This window comes from Oncorhynchus kisutch, linkage group LG11 (genome assembly GCF_002021735.2).
Source record: "Oncorhynchus kisutch isolate 150728-3 linkage group LG11, Okis_V2, whole genome shotgun sequence".
In the NCBI taxonomy this organism is placed as follows: Eukaryota; Metazoa; Chordata; class Actinopteri; order Salmoniformes; family Salmonidae; genus Oncorhynchus; species Oncorhynchus kisutch.
This window is the reverse complement of record NC_034184.2, coordinates 66027907-66047753: the sequence shown is the minus strand read 5'-3', so window position 1 is coordinate 66047753 and position 19847 is coordinate 66027907. Positions and strand designations below refer to the sequence as shown.

Sequence of the window (19847 nt, the reverse complement as noted above, 5' to 3'; positions counted from 1 at the left end):
AATAAGACTGCAGTTTGAAATATGGCACTAAAGAGCTAGCTATTAATGCCAATAAACAATAGCATGATAATAAACTGCTGGCAAAAGGTTGCAATGTCCTTTTTGAGTTAAAAGACAGCCATGTCATCTAAAGAGAGCCTTTGCAAACCTTGTTACCATGATTTCTGTTTTAAAAAATGTGTTTTCATTAATTGTGCACAATATATTGCCATAATACGCAATATGTTTTGGTTTGACAACAGGAAAAGAGGAACCGGTATTCTGTCTTCCTTAAATATGCAGTCCGGGATCTCAAGCACAACAAATATGTAACATACTGTATGAATTGGATTCGTGACATATCATATGAATTGCAAAGATATATATATATATATATATATTGTTTTGTTTTGCAGGATGTAACTTATCATAGGGAATGGATGATGTAGTACACAATTGGATGAACTAGTACAGAAAGGTTCTGGAGCATCACTTTAAGAATGATCTTTTATTAGGTAATTCTTGTTTTTGAAAAACACTGAAAAATAACAACTTGCCACAAATACATACTTGCTGCCTTGCAGCTACGAAGTTAGCCAGAGATCTTAATTGTGTATTTACTTGTTTTATCAAAAAATGCATTTTATTGTCCTTCGTGAAACAGCGCAAAGCCCCCAGATGTCTCGATTTAAATATACAATTCTGGCTAGACAATAAATATGAATCATTGGACATTTACTGAATTTAACACAAAAATAAAAGTCATTTTAAATCTCAAAGGTGAAGCTATTTACAATGTGCATGTCAACTCGACATCATGTCTAGGTAGGTATTGAATGGATGATGAGTCAGTCCCAGTAGTGCATCAAAATCTTTACAGTAGCTTCATGTGTGAAATATTGAAAGAAAACATAATTTGTTTTGACTTTGTCAAAGACAAAGTTGTACTGTGGAGACTGAAGTTGACGTGTTTTGTTTTGTGTTGAGCAGAGCAACATGATTTTGTTCATAATTCATAAGAGCATGCATGGAAAGCAACTTAAACAGTTTTGAACACAGTTCCTTCTGGGATTACTTTACATGAGTGTGACCGTGTTTTAACCTCTGTTTAGTAGTTTGAATGATAGGTCAATGAACTGCCAATTTACACAACATTCAGTAACTTGTGTGTCTTGTCAGGGTGGGACTGGAGGAGAATGATGTCAGTATTTTGTAGTAATAACAATGAAACCTAACAGGCAATAGTGACCATAGAGATCAATACATTATCTTTCTCTACAATAGTGACTAGAGCTGATTGAGTTGTGTGCATAGACATATAAGAATAGGATTAAATCAAAGATTTGAAAACCATGCAATAAATTCCCTTTCTTGCAAAACTGGACACACTGGACACACACACTCAAACACACACATACACTGGGGCGGCAGGTAAACTAGTGGTTAGAGTGTTGGACTGGTAACCGAAAGGTTGCAGGATCGAATCCCCAAGCTGACAAGGTACAAATCTGTCGTTCTGCCCTAAACAAGGCAGTTAACCCACTGTTCCTAGGCCGTCATTGAAAATAAGAATTTGTTCTTAACTAATTTACCTAGTTAAATAAAGTTTAAAAAAAGAAACACTTCATGACCAAAAGTATGTGGACACCTGCTCATTGACCATCTCATTCCAAATTCATTGGCATTAATATAGAGTTGATGTTGCTGCCGGGACTTGAATCCATTCAGCCACTAGAGCATTAGTGAGGTTGGGCACTGAAGTTGGGCGATTAGGCCTGGCTCGCAGGCGGTGTTACAATTCATCCCAAAGGTGTTGAATGGGGTTGAGGTTAGGGCTTTGTGCAGGCAAGTTCTTCCACACCGATCTCGACAAACCATTTCTGTATAGACCTCGCTTTGTGCATGGGGGCATTATCATGCTGAAACAGGAAAGGGCCTGCCCCAAACTGTTTCCACAAAGTTGGAAGCACAGAATCGTTTAGGATGTCATTGTATGCTAAAGCGTTAAGATTTCCCTTTACTGGAAGTAAGGGGACTAGCCCAAACCATGAAAAACAGCCACAGACCATTCTTCCTCCTCCACCAAACATTACAGTTGGAACTATGCATTGGGGCAGGTAGCGTTATCCTGGCATCTGCCAAACACAGATTCGTCCTCCGGACTGCTACATGGTAAAGCGTGATTCAAAACTCCAGATAAGGCATTTCCACTGAGTCCAATGGCGGCGAGCTTTACACCACTCCAGCTAACACTTGGCATTGCACATGGTGATCCTAGGCTTGTGTGCAGCTGCTCGGCCATGAACAGTTCTTGTGCTGACGTTGCTTCCAGAGGCAGTTTGGAACTCGGTAGTGAGTGTTGCAACCGAGGACAGACGATTTTTACGCTCTACCCACTTCAGCACCTGGTGGTCCCGTTCTGTGAGCTTGTGTGGCTTAACATTTCGCTAGACTCCCTGTCGAAATAAAGGTTGAATGAACATAAATAAAATAAACACAATTCTTTGTACTGTAATGAACAGGATGGATCATCTGGAGGGATCATCTGTAGATTACAACTCTGACCTAAAACAGTTGGGGCTGCAAAAATTGTTTGATTTGAGATCTAATATATGACCATTATCTCCCTACTTCTCTTCCTCGTCAAATTTCTGCCCTGCTAGTGCTGCTCTGATCAACTGTAAGTGCTGTTGTTATGAAGTTTCTCTAGCAGGGCAGAAATTGGACGAACTGACTTATTAGAAAGGTGGCACCCTATGACGGTGCAACATTGAAAGTCACGGAGCCCTTCAGTACGGCCATTCTACTGCCAAAGTTTGTCTATGGAGATTGCATGGCTGTGTGCTCGATTTTATACACCTGTCAGCAACGGGTGTGGCTGAAATATCCAAATCCACAAATTTCGAAGGGGTGTCCACATACTTTTGTGTGTATATAGTGTATTCAGACTGATGCGTACCATATTCAAATGATCCTTCAATTGATTTACAAAACCTGACTAAAAAGAGCATGCACAACCCTCTTTGGGTAAACCTTCTAGACAGGAAATAATTTCTTGAGGACAAATATTTACATACACTCACTGTAACATAATCCTGTATCACCCATCACGAATGTGTACATTTTATACAGTTTACCATCACATTTTTAAACAGCCTACCAGAGAAGTCAGATGGAGACAACACAAAACACAAACAGAAATGTGACTAGAAAATTTGCATCACTACATCAAAAGTGCTTCGGATAATAACTACAATTTCTTCCATTCATCAAAACAAAATCCAGGGGCAGGATCCCCCCCATACCTTTCTTTGATTGTCTCAACACTTAGTCTTTAAACCTGAGCCATATCCTGAATGTCTTCTGCCAATGTATTATGCTGGTGAATGAGGAAGTGTGGGATGGATGTATATCTATTGCATATAAACATAGGGGTTGGCTTTGTGCTGCCCAGCGTTCATGACACAGTGTGGCATAACGTTCCTCTGAGAGTGCCCCATGGCGTGACTCATGTCGTTGCTGCTGCCGTCCGACCACGGGGGTGAGTCCATGGGTTCCCGCTTTATGGCATGGAGCAGTCCGTGACCTTTGAACTCATAGCCCTGCTTGTAGTCCTGCTGCATGTAGCCCTTGTTGTGCTCCACAGGGCCGCTTGCATATACGTCCATGCAGTTGATGCTCTGGCTGCTACAGAGGGGGTCTGAGTGGGACAGCCTCTGGGGACTGAACTGGGACAGGTCCTTGTTAATCACACTCTTCAAGGGCCTGCCGCCCCCCACATTATTATAGTTCTGGAAGTGGCCGTTGTTGTAGGGTGGGCTGATGGGGCTGATACCCGCCTTGCCCCGCTGGCACGGCGAGTACTGCTCGTAGTAGTCCGCCTCCGACTTCATCTGAAGGCTGTTGTTGTCGCCGTAGCCGTTGCCGTAGCGACGGTCCACGGGCTCCCGGCACGTCCACGGACGGCCATAGGCGTCACAGCCGTTCTCCGAGTCAGAGTCCTGCTCCACCTTGATGGGCATCTCAGGCAGCAGGCGGCCATCGTAGCACTCGCCGTAGCCATTCTCGCTCTTCACCGCCTCTCCCAAGCAGTAGGGGTCCGAGCCGTCAGGGGTCTGGAGGCTCCCATACATCTTGGGCACGTAGACCTCACCACCTCGCCCTCCTCCATGACACATGCTGGGGGACATGCGGTAGGGCTTACCGTAGTGGCCCGCCTTCCCGAGTCGATTCGAGGGGATGTAGCCGCCACTCTGCCCAGCCCGGACGGTCCCTGAGGCAGGCCGCATGGGCCACGGGGAGTCCGGGCCTGGGCCTTTGTGGTGGGGGACGCCGCCCATAGAGGTCTTGCAGTAGTTGAGGGGCTCATCCTGGCCGTAGTAGCCCCCCTCTGACTTGTACTTGAGGCGCTGCTGGGACCCCCCGGGGCTGGTGCAGTTGAGGAGCAGCGGGTCCCCGCCATCCACCATCGCCACACTGCCAGAGTGCCTCCTGAAGTGCTCCTCTCTCTCACTGCAACATGGAGGAAGAGGGGAGGAAGAGAGGTAGGGAGATAATGGTCATATATTAGATCTAAAATCAAACCATTTTTGCAGCCCCAACTGTTTTAGGTCAGAGTTGTAATGATCTGATTACTTCTACAGATCATCCCTCCTGTTCATTACAGTACAAAGAATTGTGTTTATTTATATTCATGCAACATTTATTTCGACAGAGAGTCATGCATACACATCAACATACATCAATATACACTATACACATCACTAAACACATCACTATATACACAGTAATATAAACATCAATACGAGATAGATGATCGTATAGGGAACAAGACACTTTTTTGCTATGTCAACAAGAGAGGAATACAATTCTCCCGCTTTATCCTGTCTCATCAGAACAGTGTGTGTGGATTATAATAATCGTATATTTCTCATGTCCTTTCAGCTATCCATTTTGTCCGTTCAAATAATCAAGTCAACAACAACATTGACATCGAATTCTCAGAATAACAAAAACGAAGCCATATTTATTTCTGGGAATGATTTAATCTTTTCCAGGATCTAAACACAGGCAGGCAGATTATATAACTCCCTGCCAAAGCTGGGGATCAGTTAGCCTAGAGAACTACGTTATCTTTCTTCCCTTCCCTACAAATTGTATTTCAATGCCCTCAGCGATAAATAGATACATGTTGAGTTCTTAAGACCCCGACTGTGGTTCAATGACACTTTCTGGGCTAAAGTCTGTGCATCATGTTGAGGCTAGGCCTACAGAGACCAAAACCTATTGAATGTCTCTTTAGTGAACTCTGCTGGTGAGAGCATGACCCATTCTGTCATTTTTCAACACCACAAACAATATCTCTCCTTCTCTGTCGCTCTCCCTCAACTCATCATTCAATTCTGTCATTTAGCTGGTTTTTGGCGGAGGGTAAAATAACCATGGACTGTGGAGACACTGAGGTCGTGGAGGAGACCGAGGACGTGGAGGAGACACTGAGGTCGTGGAGGAGACCAAGGTCGTGGAGGAGACACTGAGGTCGTGGAGGAGACACTGAGGTCGTGGAGGAGACACTGAGGTCGTGGAGGAGACACTGAGGTCGTGGAGGAGACCAAGGTCGTGGAGGAGACACTGAGGTCGCTTCATAACAGCTTTAACTGGAATTAATGGGAAGCTCTTTTGACGTATGATCGTCGATTCCCCTCAGAAGCAAGGATTGCCCCCTCTTGCCAAGGTATGCTTCAGGTTTATAAAGTGTGCAGACTTGTGTCTTACATCAGGATAACTTAGTATCAGAGTCGGTCAAATCCCTAACGCTTAAGTAATGTGTACTGGACTTATACTCTGAACAAGCGTTGCGTCATGAAACATCATGGTTCTATGGTAGAACCACCTCTGTTGGAGAGTGAAAAGAGGATACTATTTGGGAGATATTACACATTATTCATAATGAACACAAGAGGGGGTGGTAGGGCCCTAGCTGACTACTACTGAGTGTGCCCTCCAACTCAACTTTTACCCTCAAATCCAGGTTTCCTCCCTAATGATCCATGAAGCACAGGCCCATGTTCAAAAACAGAAAATCCATTTGTTGTCTTAATTGAGTATTGTGAGCCATCCAAAGCTAATTTTAGTGTGTGTGCGTGTTTGTGTGGTGTTTGTGTTTGAGGGGGTGGAAAGAGAAAGAAGCCAGCTTCTGTGTGAAGCTATTGTTCTTGATGTCACAGGTCGTTTCTGATTGGTCTAGGCGAACAGGGGGTTGTGCCCAATACTTGGTTAGCAAGGCAGCCTTTGCCCTTGGTGACCCAGATCTGTCCGTTTAATGTGCTGGGCCTAGCTTAGCCTGGCTCATTGGCTGACCTTGCACCTTTCTCACTCCAAACACTTGGACTGTGCCAACTCTGTCCCAAATCTAACTATTCGGACCACACTGAAGTTGCTGTTCAAAGAAATTAAAGAATGGTCTGAGAATGGTTGGTCTGCAGATAAGGCAAAACTAGATTGACTGATCCATGCTCCAAGGAGTTCCATCTCCCATCAGTAAACCTTTAAGTTAGTAGTAACCTTATAGGGCATGACATAGCCCTGATCATCAATAAAAAATGGGAGTGAAATAATATCACTTGAAGCCTAGAAAGTGAGTACATTTACAAGTATAGTCAGTGTAAGCCTATATGATGATGTCAGAGTCTAGCTGTGTCCTTCCGTCCTTACCCATGATCTAGTGCAGGGATGATGCCCCCTCCACTCTTCTGCTTGCCCCTCATCATCATGCCCTTCATCTTCATCTCTGTGATGGAGGGCAGCAGAAGAGGCACAGCCACACAGAACAGGGCCAGCTGGGGGGGTAGCAGGGCCCCCGAACCCGACTTCTTCTTCTGTCCCTGGAGGAACTTCAGCCGCCCCTGGAACTGCATGGTCTAACAGAGGGAGACAAGGTTAGAGCGTACACACTTTGAGGTGGAGTGTTTAGCACCCAAAATAGGTATAAAGAGCATATTCTTGTCGAGAACTTGTTGTTTGCCAGATGCTATTTAGGACACTAAAATTTGAAGCACTATTATGGTATGCTATTAATGAATTATGGCTGACAACTTGTCTGATCTCAGCACTTCTGGTAATGAAGATAAAATGATGCAAGCCAAGTTTATTCAATCACAACAGCCTAGAGAAATAACAGAACGACCAAAGCTGTCTATGCCTGCCATCGAAATGGACCCGTTGACAGGAGGATCTCTGTTGACCTTCCCTACAGTGTTCAAATCAAGGCCAACTTCAAGCCCCATCCGTTTCCATTGACGGATCCAAACCGCCAAACCACTCTGGTCAGAACTATGGAAGGTGGACCAATGGCTGTAAATAGTAAATACATCTGTGTCCAAGCACCAAATCTTCTGGCCTGCTATGTCCGGGATATGGGAACATTCTATGTATACCTACACTCAAGCTACAATTTCAGCAAACATGACACCAAATGGAAGATCTTTCTTTGGTAAGTACATCCCCATCAGTTCGCATTAGAGGCATCATTGCTGGGTGGGTTCTCTGGATGGGTTTGTCCACTCACCAAAAATCCAGAGGTGCTGTCCAGCAGGCAGCGTACACGGGAGATGAAACAGCGGTTGAGGAAGGAAGAGAACTCAGGAGCAACTCCCCCCGCCTCCTGAGAATGGAACAGGCTGCTCACCACAAAGTCTTCTCCTATAAAAACAAATAAACGAACATTCACTGTATTGCCGTTTTTTCCAGTTTCTTACGGTAGACAAGCTTTAAAAGACTTACAGTGTTGGTAAACAATTGCAGAGTCTATTGTGTTAGAGATGGGCCTTCATACTTCTCACACACACCTTATCCCTGTGGTGGAGAGGTGGCATTGGAATGAGGTGTGTTTGTGAGAAATACGAAGGCCTATCTGACATAATCGAGCATAGTCTGGGACTTTCCGCCCATACATTGACCATTAATCACAGTCTGGTTAGTGGATGTGAATAGAGTTAACAGCACAGTTAACAGTCCAGTCTTGCTGTTTGCTGAATCAGTGCTCCTCATTTCTGCTCGCTCACTCCCACTGTTGCTAGGCAGAGGGCCTCCCTCCACTAAAACCCTGTGACCTTTCCTACCCATACTGTTCCTGGTAATTATATACACACCAGTTTCTGTGGCTGAATGGTGGTCCTGGGATGAGCCGTGCTGGCTGGGGTTCATGGCCCAGTGGAGTTGTCTTCTGAACTCCTGCCGGTCATCTACATGGATATAATCAAAGACGTTCTGGTGCATCACGTCCGTCTGGATGGAGGGAGAGATCGAGACAATTACACATGAAGGCCCCAGAACTGTTAGCCATTACTCCCATCCATAACCCAGAGACCTCGACACTTAACCTCTGCCATGGTTCACTGGATTGGCCCAACGGCCTCACACGCAGAGGGTTCTGGAGGTGACACCAAAAGACCCAAATAGTTCTGTTATGGGTCTGGCTAACGGGCTGCTAATCTGTCTGTCTGTTGCTCAGATTTGGATTGGTGTGATTTTGTAAGAGTTTCACAGGACATTTTGTGGTTGGAATAACTTATGAATAACTTGGAATAAAAAAAATATATATTAGGCTTTGATTAAAGAATGTGACTGTTTGAATGACTAAAGTATGACATTACAGTGAATGACTTTACACAACTTGAGCTAAATCATGTATTCAGAGCAATATCCCCAACAGCTCTGAAAAAGTGGCATATTTACTGGAAGATTCTCTGAGATCAGCTGGTTGTTGTTGCCAAAATGTTAAAACAATTTTGTGTGCTGCTGCTGAAATTCCACAAGGAATTCTTCCCCTAAACTACACAACGGGCAACATTTACAGTGGCTCTCCGATGTCACTGAGCCACGGGGCCAGCGAGGGCAAGTCCTGTTTGTCAAACATCGCGTGACACCAGCTCCTGAAGAGCAGCCCAGCCCAGCCCTGCTGAAAACCCCCTACAACCCAACCCAGCCCGCATTTGTAATGCCTCTTTCTTTCCAGCAATAGCTGTGCTTTCTGTCAGGGAAATGACAGATCCCCACTGAAATATTCAACCTTCCCCCCATAATTTCCACATTGGAGGCACGCAAGCTTTTTTGAACATTTGCCTTGCAAAACAATTCCTCCCACCGAAGCACATGGCAAGCGCCGCCACAGTTCCCACCGGCAGACAGATCGGGTGTCTATTGTGTGAGATTCTCTCGTAAAAAAAGAATAAGTGATATTTTCCCTGGCCCTCGCGTCTTGATCTTCAAACGCGTAATTACAACGGAACAAATAGGATCAAAGCGACAATGCTGTTTTTGCACCATTTCAGTGCTTTCTTGTGGTGTCGTCCCTAAAAACAGTCCTATATTTGTCTTCAGTGCTGCCTATTAGTGTGTCTGTCTTCTTTATGGCTTCTTAATTATGGATGCCTGGAATGTTTTGTCAAGGTTTAAGTGGTATTATCAGAGCTTTCTCACAATCACACCCAACTTGACAGTTAGAAGCCATGAATTAAATATTCAACTATAGTATCTCTTTGTGTACATGTATGATATACACTCTATATACAAAAGTATGTGGACACCTCTTCAAATTAGCATATTTGGTTATTTCAGCCACACCTGTTGCTGACAGGTATCTAAAAATCTAGCACACCGCCATGCAATCTCCATAGACAAACATTGGCAGTAGAATGGCCTTACTGAAGAACTCAGTGACTTTCAACGTGACACCGTCATAGGATGGAACCTTCCCAACAAGTCCGTTCGTCAAATTTCTGCCCTGCTAGAGGGGCCCCGGTCAACTGTAAGTGCTGTTATTGAGAAGTGTGAGGGAAGAAGAAAAAAAAACGTGTGAGGGAAACGTCTAGGAGCAGCAATGGCTGAGGCTAAATGGTAGGCCACACAAGCTCACAGAATGGGAGTGTTGAAGCACGTAGCGGGTGAAAATTGTCTGTCCTTGTTTGCAACACTCACTACCGAGTTCCAAACTGCCTCTGCGAGCAACGTCAGCACAATAACTGTTTGTTGGGAGATTCATGAAATGGGTTCCCATGGCCGAGCAGCCACACACAAGCCTAAGATCACCATGTGCAATGCCAAGCGTCGGCTGGAGTGGTGTAAAGTTCGCCACCATTGGACTCTGGAGCAGTGGAATGAATGGAGTGATGAATCACACTTCACCATCAGGCAGTCCGACGGACGAATCTGGGTTTGGCGCATGCCAAGAGAAAGCAGCAAAGGGGGGACCAACTCCATATTAATGCCCATGATTTTGGAATGAGACATTCGACGAGCAGGAGTCCACATACTTTTGGTCATATTATGAGTTTAAGTTTGTTCTGTATTAGAAAATTGAGCAGACTTACACACCTTTTAAAGGATTAATTTAATGTTTTTTAAAAGGAAAACAATTATCTATACTGAGTGATCTATAGTCACAAGTGTGTGTGTTGGTTAGGACAACTTATGTGCTACTGTGAAATGTAAAACTTCTGTGTTGGATGTTTTTCTAACACAGTTCTATGTCAGACCATGCAACATCCTTCTGTAGGTGGCACTGACACTAAATGTCAGGACTAAACACTGTCACAGCAACCTTATTTTTCACACCACTTGTGAAATATAATTTGTGAAATATAATTTTCATCTTCCCCAATCCTCTACAGAATTTAGGGACAATGACACAAAGCCATTTGAAACGGACAGAGGTTTGATTTTGTCTGTAAACGCTGTTGTGTCATGAATCGAGCACTCACAGCTCAAGAGTGACATGCGGCTAAAGTCTCTGGCACGCAGCAAGGCACCACTTTCAGACCACTTCAGTTTTCATTCCATTTGAATGACGCTGTTATTGCACCCGACTCCTTGTAAGGCAAGTGCAGGCACTCTTGCAGAATAATCTCCCGCGCTCAAATGGCTGCCTTGTCTGGGGAGCTGGGGGCGCTGCTAATAGTGTTAAAGCACTTTATCCATGACTGTGAGGGGAAATGATTTAAGTAGGGGAGGACAGGCATACCCAGTTGATAACATCAATAATTAACGTCGCAGAGGAAGTCGGAGAAGCTGGAGTTCGCCTCGTCTTATGCCTGCCCGTCCCGGTCACTACCTCCTGACCGCCTCAGAACCTTTCTCTCTCTCTCTCTCTCTGAAGAGCCTGTGGTGCTGCTGAGCTGACCTCCCTGTCACCTCTTCCCTCTGGTGAAGGGTTCAGGGAGTTCTTTACACCCCACCAAATAATGTAACAGACCAACATAGAGAGGGATGGAGAGATGGGGCAAAGAGAAGGGAAGAGAGAGGCTAAGAGAGGTCAGGGGATGGAGAGATGGGGCAAAGAGAAGGGAAGAGAGAGGTTAAGAGAGGTCAGGGGATGGAAAGCCAAGAGACAGTGGCAGGGTAAACTAGGCCTTTGACTGACACCTCAACATTTTGAACTGTTGTGACTGTATCTCCTTTATGTGTCTGCTGCTGCGGCCGGCTCCCATTGGGACAACAGTTTCTACCAGGCCATGGCCCCTGTCTCAACTCACAACTTTCTTGGGGCTCTCTCAATGTGCAGAGTACATACACAGTCCCGCTACTCCAGTTAGCCTGGTAAATGTCAGCAGAAATACCTTTAAATTAACGTCTGTTATCTGTTACCAACATGCCCTGGAAGACCATAGAAAATATATTCAATGAATTTAAAAAATCTTAACAATGAGACGTACCTGATGGAAGCCCAAGTAGTCAACGATGGTGGAGGAGGCATAGAAGACCATTCCATCGCTGCTCACCACCAGCGCAAAGCCAGTCAGGGACTAGAGGGGGAAAAAGAGAGACGAAGGTTAGTTTGCATGAATCCTGATAGCGGCACTTGGCTTTGGAGCTTGGCTCATCTCGTTTGGGTTATTGGCAATTTAATATCACAGATATGAGGGTGAGTTTTTACATTTCCTGACTGTGTTTGTCTTCCAAAAGCCCTCCCAAGGAACACCCAAACGATGACAACACCGAGCAACTCCATCACAGAGGTTTTTCAATCGACTGCCCTCATTTTGAAAGTATTCATTAAATGGGATTCATACAGCTCATTCACAACAGGCTGTCCACAACTGAGGTGGGAGGGAGGGCGGTGGAAGCGGAGGAGTCGGTTCCCCAAACTGTAATTTATGAACTTCCCAGTGTTTGTACTGGGTCCAAGTCTCCGGCGATCGCGTGACTGGCGCTGTGCTCCTGCCAGAACCTGTCACCTCCAGTTTACTGTGAGCAACACCAGGTCAGCCCAGGCTGCTACACTGCTCCAGTCCTGGCTAACACAGGCTAGCACTGGGACTACTACTGCTGCTGTTTGGCTATGTATTGATCTATTTTCAATGCTGATGTATGTTTGGGGTGTGTGTGTGTACATTCCATGATGGATAAGGGGTGGTCTGGTCTGGTCTGGTGTGGTAGCTGTCTGTGGGCTGAGGTTTATGTTTGCCCTCTGAGGCTGCCCCGTTCATACAGAGAGTGGCAGAACACAACATACACAGCCACTGGTCCTTCTGTTTCCTCAACCTCAGACTTACAACACGCCTCAGACTTCAATAGGCTTCTGTTCTTTGTCAACTTCTTTCTCACCATTATTTGGCTCATGTCCTAATTCCCCAGTGCTCCCTCATTTTGAGTGACAGACATATTTAACCGCTTTACTGAAAAGCTAATCCCAGGGCCGTGTGTCTGGTGGTGTAACTTCAAAATGTCCGTCACATTATCTTAGTGAATGAGTTGTGATGACTTGCATGATGCATTAGGACTACGGATCAATTAACTCATTTAGAAGGGGAACGTCTGGATGACGACAAAGAACAAGAAAGAGAAGATCTATGAGACAATGCAAGAAATGTATCTTAAATAATGTAGCTTCTACCTTAACCTACTAACACCCTTGACACCTGTGTCAATGTAAACTTTTTCTAATTTGACGATACAACAATTTGACCTTGTGTTTGATTTTGTGTGTAGATAAATATGTTGACCACAAAAACCATTGCAATTACTTAAAGGACTTTGGCAATAAAGCCCTTTTACCTACTTCTTCAGATTCAGATGAACTCGTGGACACCATTTTTATATCTCAGCGTGCAGTTTAAAGGAAGTTGCTAACTAGCGTTAGTGCAATTGCAAACAAGCGCTATCACAATGACCGGTAGTCTACGGTAACTGCTAATACGCTAGTAGATACCACAGACTTCCAGTAATTGAGCTAATGCTAGTTAGCATTGGCTCACAAAACTATCTCTAACTTCCTTCATACTGGATGCAGAGACATAAAAATGGTATCCATTAGTTAATCTGACTCTGGAAGTAGATAAAATGCTTTATTTTTTAAATTTATTTTACCTTTATTTAACCAGGCAAGTCAGTTAAGAACAAATTCTTATTTTCAATGACGGCCTAGGAACAGTGGGTTAACTGCCTGTTCAGGGGCAGAACAACAGATTTGTACCTTGTCAGCTCGGGGGTTTGAACTTGCAACCTTCCGGTTACTAGTCCAACGCTCTGAGTCCAACGCTCTAACCACTAGGCTACCCTGCCGCTTCCTTGACAACATCCCGAAGTATCACTTTAAATATAATAAAGTTTATTAAATTAAATTCACTACTGATCCTCCACGCCCCAGGTTGAAAACAATAACAAAACCATGTTCATAGATTACAGGGAGACACAAAGAAAACCCACCCTGGTAATTGCCAACTGATGTATGACATGTCTCTCTATCACTACTGAGCCTTCCCAGATCCTTATATGGTGAGCTCACTTCACTGGCATGCCATTTAATCCCCTGTTTATACGCTCACTGCTAATGCACTAATGTATACAGGTACAGCTCTGAGACGTGTGTATGCGTACTTGCATGTTTACGTGCATGGATCTCTTAAGTTTGTGTGCATGAGTGTGCTGTGTGCTGTGTGCGCGCGCGCGTGTGTGTGTGTGTGTGTGTGTGTGTGTGTGTGTGTGTGTGTGTGTGTAGATAGATAGATAGATAGATAGATAGAGGCTCCCCTCTGTGTGTAGCATTGTGGATGAAGACAGTGTTTGACAGGTTTAAACTGCACACTCCTGCAACAGTCAGGGGGGTTGCTGACCTAGTAAATGCACTCCCCTTCCCCCAGCAGCCAAGCATGGTGTAACCAAGCACTGCTCAGCAAAAACAGCAGGCCTGTGCGTGATAAGCTACTCTGGCATTCCGGCACGAAATCTATTATCGTTCTTTGACGCAGGTGTATGTGGGTGGGTGGGGGAGGGGGGTAGGGGGATGATACTGGATATAGGAAATGGTTTGTGTATTAGTAAATGTTTATTACAATTCACAATGAAGATGTAGATCTGGTATCACTTTCTTTGATTCCTAATGTGGTTTCACCGGTGCTCAATAGGACTTGCTAAAAGAATTCATAGCACTATAACAGTCCAATACATACGTGCTGGTTAATGAATTCATAATACATTACACACCAAGATGGTTCGTAGACAGAGCTGTCACTGTGTTCACGATGCTGCAGCACTCTAGCCAACCCCTCAGATATGATATGTTCTCTCTTAGCCAGATGCCACTGAATCACACTATCAATACTATCCCCTGGTTGGAATTCTCTCTCTTTCTCTCTACCATTTGTTTTCACAAAGCGAGAAGGGGAGCATTTTAAAATCACTGCTTCCCAGCATTTATTTTTCTCCCGGTTCATGGAATTCCGATAGCATTAAGTAATGGAAACTTGCACCTGCTCCTGGCCTGGACAAGAAAACATTTCAAATTCAAAGTCGAAAGACCCTCATGGGTCCTATAAACGAGGTGGAAGGTTAAAAGCTTTGACTTACAACTCTTAAGAGGCAGTTTGCACGCATTACCAAAAATACGCTCACTACATTTGGACACGGCAGAGGACTGCGCTGAGGGAGAGAGAGAGAGAGAGAGAGGGAGGGGGGTGGAGGGGTGACATGCCTTTGTTTCCACACATTTGATAGGTTTCCTCCTCTCTCACATTGTCACCGTGAGATCAAAGCAACAGTGCCAGGGTCACGGTGAAAAAGAGCTGTTCCTAGTGTTTTGAGTCATCTGCGGCAGCCGGCAGGGAGAGAGAGGGGAAACTCACTGGCATCCTCTCGCTGCCCCAGGGGAGCCCGTCGCCACAGCAACGGCAACCACCGTGAAGCTAGTCATTTCTGGAGTCACGCAATGAAAGGCGACACATTATTGCCACAGTCAATCGACTCTGTTTATAACCTGTGTTGTGACAGCCCGACACTTTAACTGAAGCCTCACTGGGCTCTTCTCTCTCTGTGTGTGTGTGTGTGGGGGGGGGGGGGGTCAGGAATAGTGTTATAACCCTTTGTTTAATAAACACTAATTAGCACATTGAATGCCTAATTAAATCACAAACAATGATCTGAGCACACTGTTCACGTGTGTATTATAGCTCAGGACTAGCTCCAGTTGAGCTGGGCCTCTCACGAACATACTGTTGTTCACATTCATCAGCCATGCACCTGTTTGGCTGGTATGGAGTCAGTCACTTCATAATGCAGTGGTACAGACACTTTAACAACATCTCATATTTTGCAGGACTACTCTTCAATCTTGCACCTCCTCTCTCCTCTTATGCTCTCATTTTAGCACCAGTGACTGAGATTTCTCTCAGTGCATTTTCAGCAAGTTAACATTTATTGTCATGAATCTTGCACTGGAGGCAGAACTGAGCGATTTCCACTAGATGGGCCAGTCAAAATTGGTTATTGTACAAATTCATGAAAACAAAAATGTGCTTTTTGGTCTTAATTTAAGGTTAGGATTAGGCATTAGGTTTAGCAGTGTGGTTAAGGTTAGGTTTAAAATCCAATTTTATGACTGTGGCTGTGCCAGCTAGTGACCACCAATGCTGCCTCCAGAATAAGATTCATGGTGAAAAATGCTAACCTGCCCATTTCCATGGCTCTGGGTTTTAAAGTCAGTTTCCCGTCAGCAACCCAGCAGGGGGGCAACTGGTATCTGGTATCTATTGGAGCTAAACTGCACTTATCCATTCCCTCCCTATCCACCATCCCCACGTCCGTCATGCCATATTAGATCGCTCCAGCGAAGGTCAGAGCATGGGCAACAGCCCTCCCTTCCCTGCCCCTCACCCCTCGCTGTTGTGTCACTGTTGTGACAGGTACACTCTCTAACCATGACAACACACACACACACACTTACACACACATACACGTTTGGCTGCTTACCTCCAGAAGGAGCCCACTCTCTGTTACGCTGTTGCCCATAGCCATAGGCAGGCTGTCTTTTCTGGGCTCTGGGAGGGGGTTGGTGGATGGACTGATATGTTTTCTGTTGGACGGCTTCTCATGAGTCACTGGAAAATATGAGATAGGAAAAACTCAGAAATGGAGAGTCCCCACATAATATAAGAGTTACAAAGTGTCTATTCTCTATTACTAGGGACTTGACCTTAACTTGTTCTTAGTTAGTGGTGGACAAATTCAAGCGATTTGCCCAACATTTTTTTATCAACTAGCTTTATCAGTATGGAAATCCATGTCAACATCGATACATACAGTTGTGTTGTATGGGAGAGGAGAAAGGTAAATCATTAACATGTGTTAGGCATAACCCGACACAACATATTCCCAGTTAAATACAAGTATTAAGCAGTGAGGATGGGGTATTTAAGAAGAGCAACGTTTACGGGATTCCCCAGACACGTTTCCACCACATGGCTCACTCTTTACTTTGGAAAAACCTCACAAAATGGCATTTTCTGAACTGATTGGCACGAAACAGTGTGCACACACTGGTTTTTAACATTTCCCTGAGACTATTAAACCCATCGAGCTCTCCTGTTATCCTGCATTGTAAAGACAAAACACACAGACTATCCTATTTTATTTGGTTTCTTACTCGCTGTTGAACGTATACATGGTCAATTCAGAAAGTAAACCAAATGCCAAATCCTTATTTTCCTCATTGAAAAGCATTGAAGGGAATTGGAATTTCAGTGTACTTCCTGAATTGGCTGGAATTGACCCCAACCTTCCTCCACACAGATTGGATCAGTGGCCGGTCTGTCAAACCTACACAGTCACGCACACTCACCGGGCCATGGTCCCAATGAAGGAGCAAGCGCCAGGACCTTACGGTGTATTCTACCAACACCCAGGACTCATTTTAACCCGCTCCCTATGCTCCACTCAGCCACAACCCCTCCCTCGTTTTTTCCACACCTCCGCTGGTTCTACAGCGCTACACCGGCGAGCAGCAACTTTTCGTGACTTCCGACAAATTCCCTGCACTTAAATCCGTCCGAGGCACGCAAGCTATTTGAACCACTTTTTACCCTCACTTGTGTTTTGTTCTTTCTCTTTTTTTAAATTCATAATATGATACAAAGGCTAGAACTATACGTTCATGTTCCTTCTCTCTTTTAACCACAGGTTGAATCTTTGCTTCAATACACAAGGCGTATTCTACCTACTTCACCACCTACTCTCCCCTCACGCACTCGTATTCTACAGTCACCTCAGTTTAGTCTGACTGGTGGAAACCAGGGCAGGTAATGAATCAAGAGTTTTTCAATGACCATGTTTTTTTCTCTAACATACACACACACACACACACACACACACACACACACACACACACACACACACACACACACACACACACACACACACACACACACACACACACACACACACACACACACACACACACTCACTCACACTCACTCACTCACACTCTACTCTAGCCCTTACGAAAGCCTTGGAGAGGATGCGAGTCCGGAAAGACAAACATACTGGATGATTAATCATTGGAGTTGTGCTTCCTCAGCCAACAGTGACTTTATTCATTACCCTTGTTTTGGTGTTGTCTCAAAGAAAACAGAAAACCTAATGATTCAACGTTTATATGCTCTCTATTCAGACACTCCGTTTAGGGTGAGGTGACCACTGCCAGTATATGTACACTAGAGGCCCAATTATGAGGGTATAAGTGGTCCTTCTTACTCTCCCTGCTTTAAATAATACAGCCCTCAAATATCAGTAGCAGTCTGTGGTTGAGCCAAGAACATTACAGGTGTGTTCCCTAAACCTTCATATATAGTCATATATGGTGCATCATCTAAAAGCATGGCTAATACCCATCAGTCAAATACACAGCTTGTGAAGTGGACACATTGGGAAGGAGGTGAGGTGCCCTATGTGCTCACAGCCCCCCACATTTTGAAAGTGAGGGTACTCAAAATGGGTACTATACTTGGGCATCCATGTCCGGGGACTCCTCCAGCAGCCTCAGGCCCAGTAAGCTGAGATTCCCCTGCCTTTCTTCAATCAGCACCTCATCTCAACTTAGCGCTTCCCCTGAGCAGTGCTTTGTTCAAGTAGAAAGGGGGGGGGGGACAAGGATGCTCGTTTTGGTAAGGCTCCAATGAGTAGGCTAGGCTTTGGCTGCTAATGAGTAAAAGAGGACAAACTAGTACGGTGGTGGTGGTGATGTGTGCGTGTTGGGGGTGGCATCTGTTGACTTGATCGTGTTAAGCAGGGTGTCAACGCCAGAAACTTTGGGCTACCGTGGATGCTGCCTAACGATGGGGGTGTGTGTTGGGGGATGCAAGGGGGGTCAGCTTCTGCGGGTGGAGCCAAGTGCGGCTGAAAAAGTGGGGTTCGTCACGCACCCTCTTTACGTGTAACATCCCTCTCTTACCCACTTCCCCCCGTCTACCAAACGAGGAAGCGGAGATAGAGGCTGTGGCGTGACATGTCACAAGATCAAATCATTAATTCATCTGTTCACCATGCGACACGCTCTTATTCCTGGTGTAATAGCCATTATAGGCACACAAAGATATGTTTCACAAGGCAATGAGCAACTGAGAGAACCAGTCTGGGGTTCAGAAGGAAGGGAAGAGGGGAGGGAGGGTAGAATTATAGGTATTGCGTGCAAAGCTGGAAAGTGTCATATCTCATTGTCTGTATCCTCTCACAAGCTTTCTGAGATTGCTACCCGTGCAGTTCATAAATAAATAAAAAGCACTCACATTTCTTGAGTAATTTGGTCCCCATTTTTTGGGTTGAATGGAATGGAAAGCCTAAAATGACTGTTTTAGTAGTCTACTCAATAGATCTATATTAATTACAAATTGCTAAAAAAGTGTGAATTCATTACGAGACTTAAAAAAAAATCAAAACAGCCCTGTCTTGCATTTTCCCTGTGTGTCAATATAGTATTGTCAAGTCTCCACAGAAGTGCAGTCTTTTATTGCTGCTCCCTGGGAAGGCCTAGCGTTCAGCTCCCAGCCTTGTAAATATTACCGGGGTGCCATCTTTTGGCAGAGCCTGTGGGCTTTTAAAGAGTTCCAGTCAAATTTGAGAGCTCCACTTTGTTCCCCTACCCTCTGAAAGGCCTTGCGTGCACGCAGAGAGAGCACACATATCTTCACTTGAGGCGATGGGGTGGTGGGGTTGGGGAGGGGAAGGCAAGTGGCTGACAGCCACCCCCTTTTGCCTATTCCTGCCTCCCCTTTCTCCCTCCTTCTGCAGCTCAGGAAATCCACAGCAGAACGAGAAACACCAGAGGGAGAGCGAGGGAGGGAGAGCGAGAGAGAGAGAGAAGAGAGGTGGGAGAGAGAGAGAGAGAAGCGAGGGAGGGAGGGAGAGAAGAGCGGGAGGGAGAGAGAGAGAGAAGCGAGGGAGGGAGGGAGGGAGAGAGAGAGAGAGAGAGAGAGAGAAGCGAGGGAGGGAGGGAGGGAGGGAGAGAAGAGCGGGAGGGAGAGAGAGAGAGAAGAGAGGGAGGAAGAGAGAGGGAGAGGGGAGGGAGCCGCAGTACAGGCAGAGTAGGAGCTGGCTGACCGAAG

The 19847-nt window shown here is 45.2% G+C and overlaps 1 protein-coding gene across 1 annotated transcript in view; it reads right to left on the bottom strand.

Moving 5' to 3' along the window:
* Window positions 1-472: 472 nt before the first annotated feature.
* LOC109899381 (uncharacterized) overlaps window positions 473-19847 on the bottom strand; it is a 64982-nt gene continuing 45607 nt past the window's right edge. Inside the window, exons 4-9 of the mRNA XM_031836132.1 lie at window positions 16222-16349; window positions 11691-11780; window positions 8130-8265; window positions 7547-7680; window positions 6694-6899; window positions 473-4491 (exon numbers count right to left, since the gene is read on the bottom strand). Of these exons, the coding sequence (XP_031691992.1) occupies window positions 3393-4491; window positions 6694-6899; window positions 7547-7680; window positions 8130-8265; window positions 11691-11780; window positions 16222-16349 (1793 nt within the window). The 3' untranslated portion in view covers window positions 473-3392. The remainder of the gene's footprint in view (window positions 4492-6693; window positions 6900-7546; window positions 7681-8129; window positions 8266-11690; window positions 11781-16221; window positions 16350-19847) is intronic.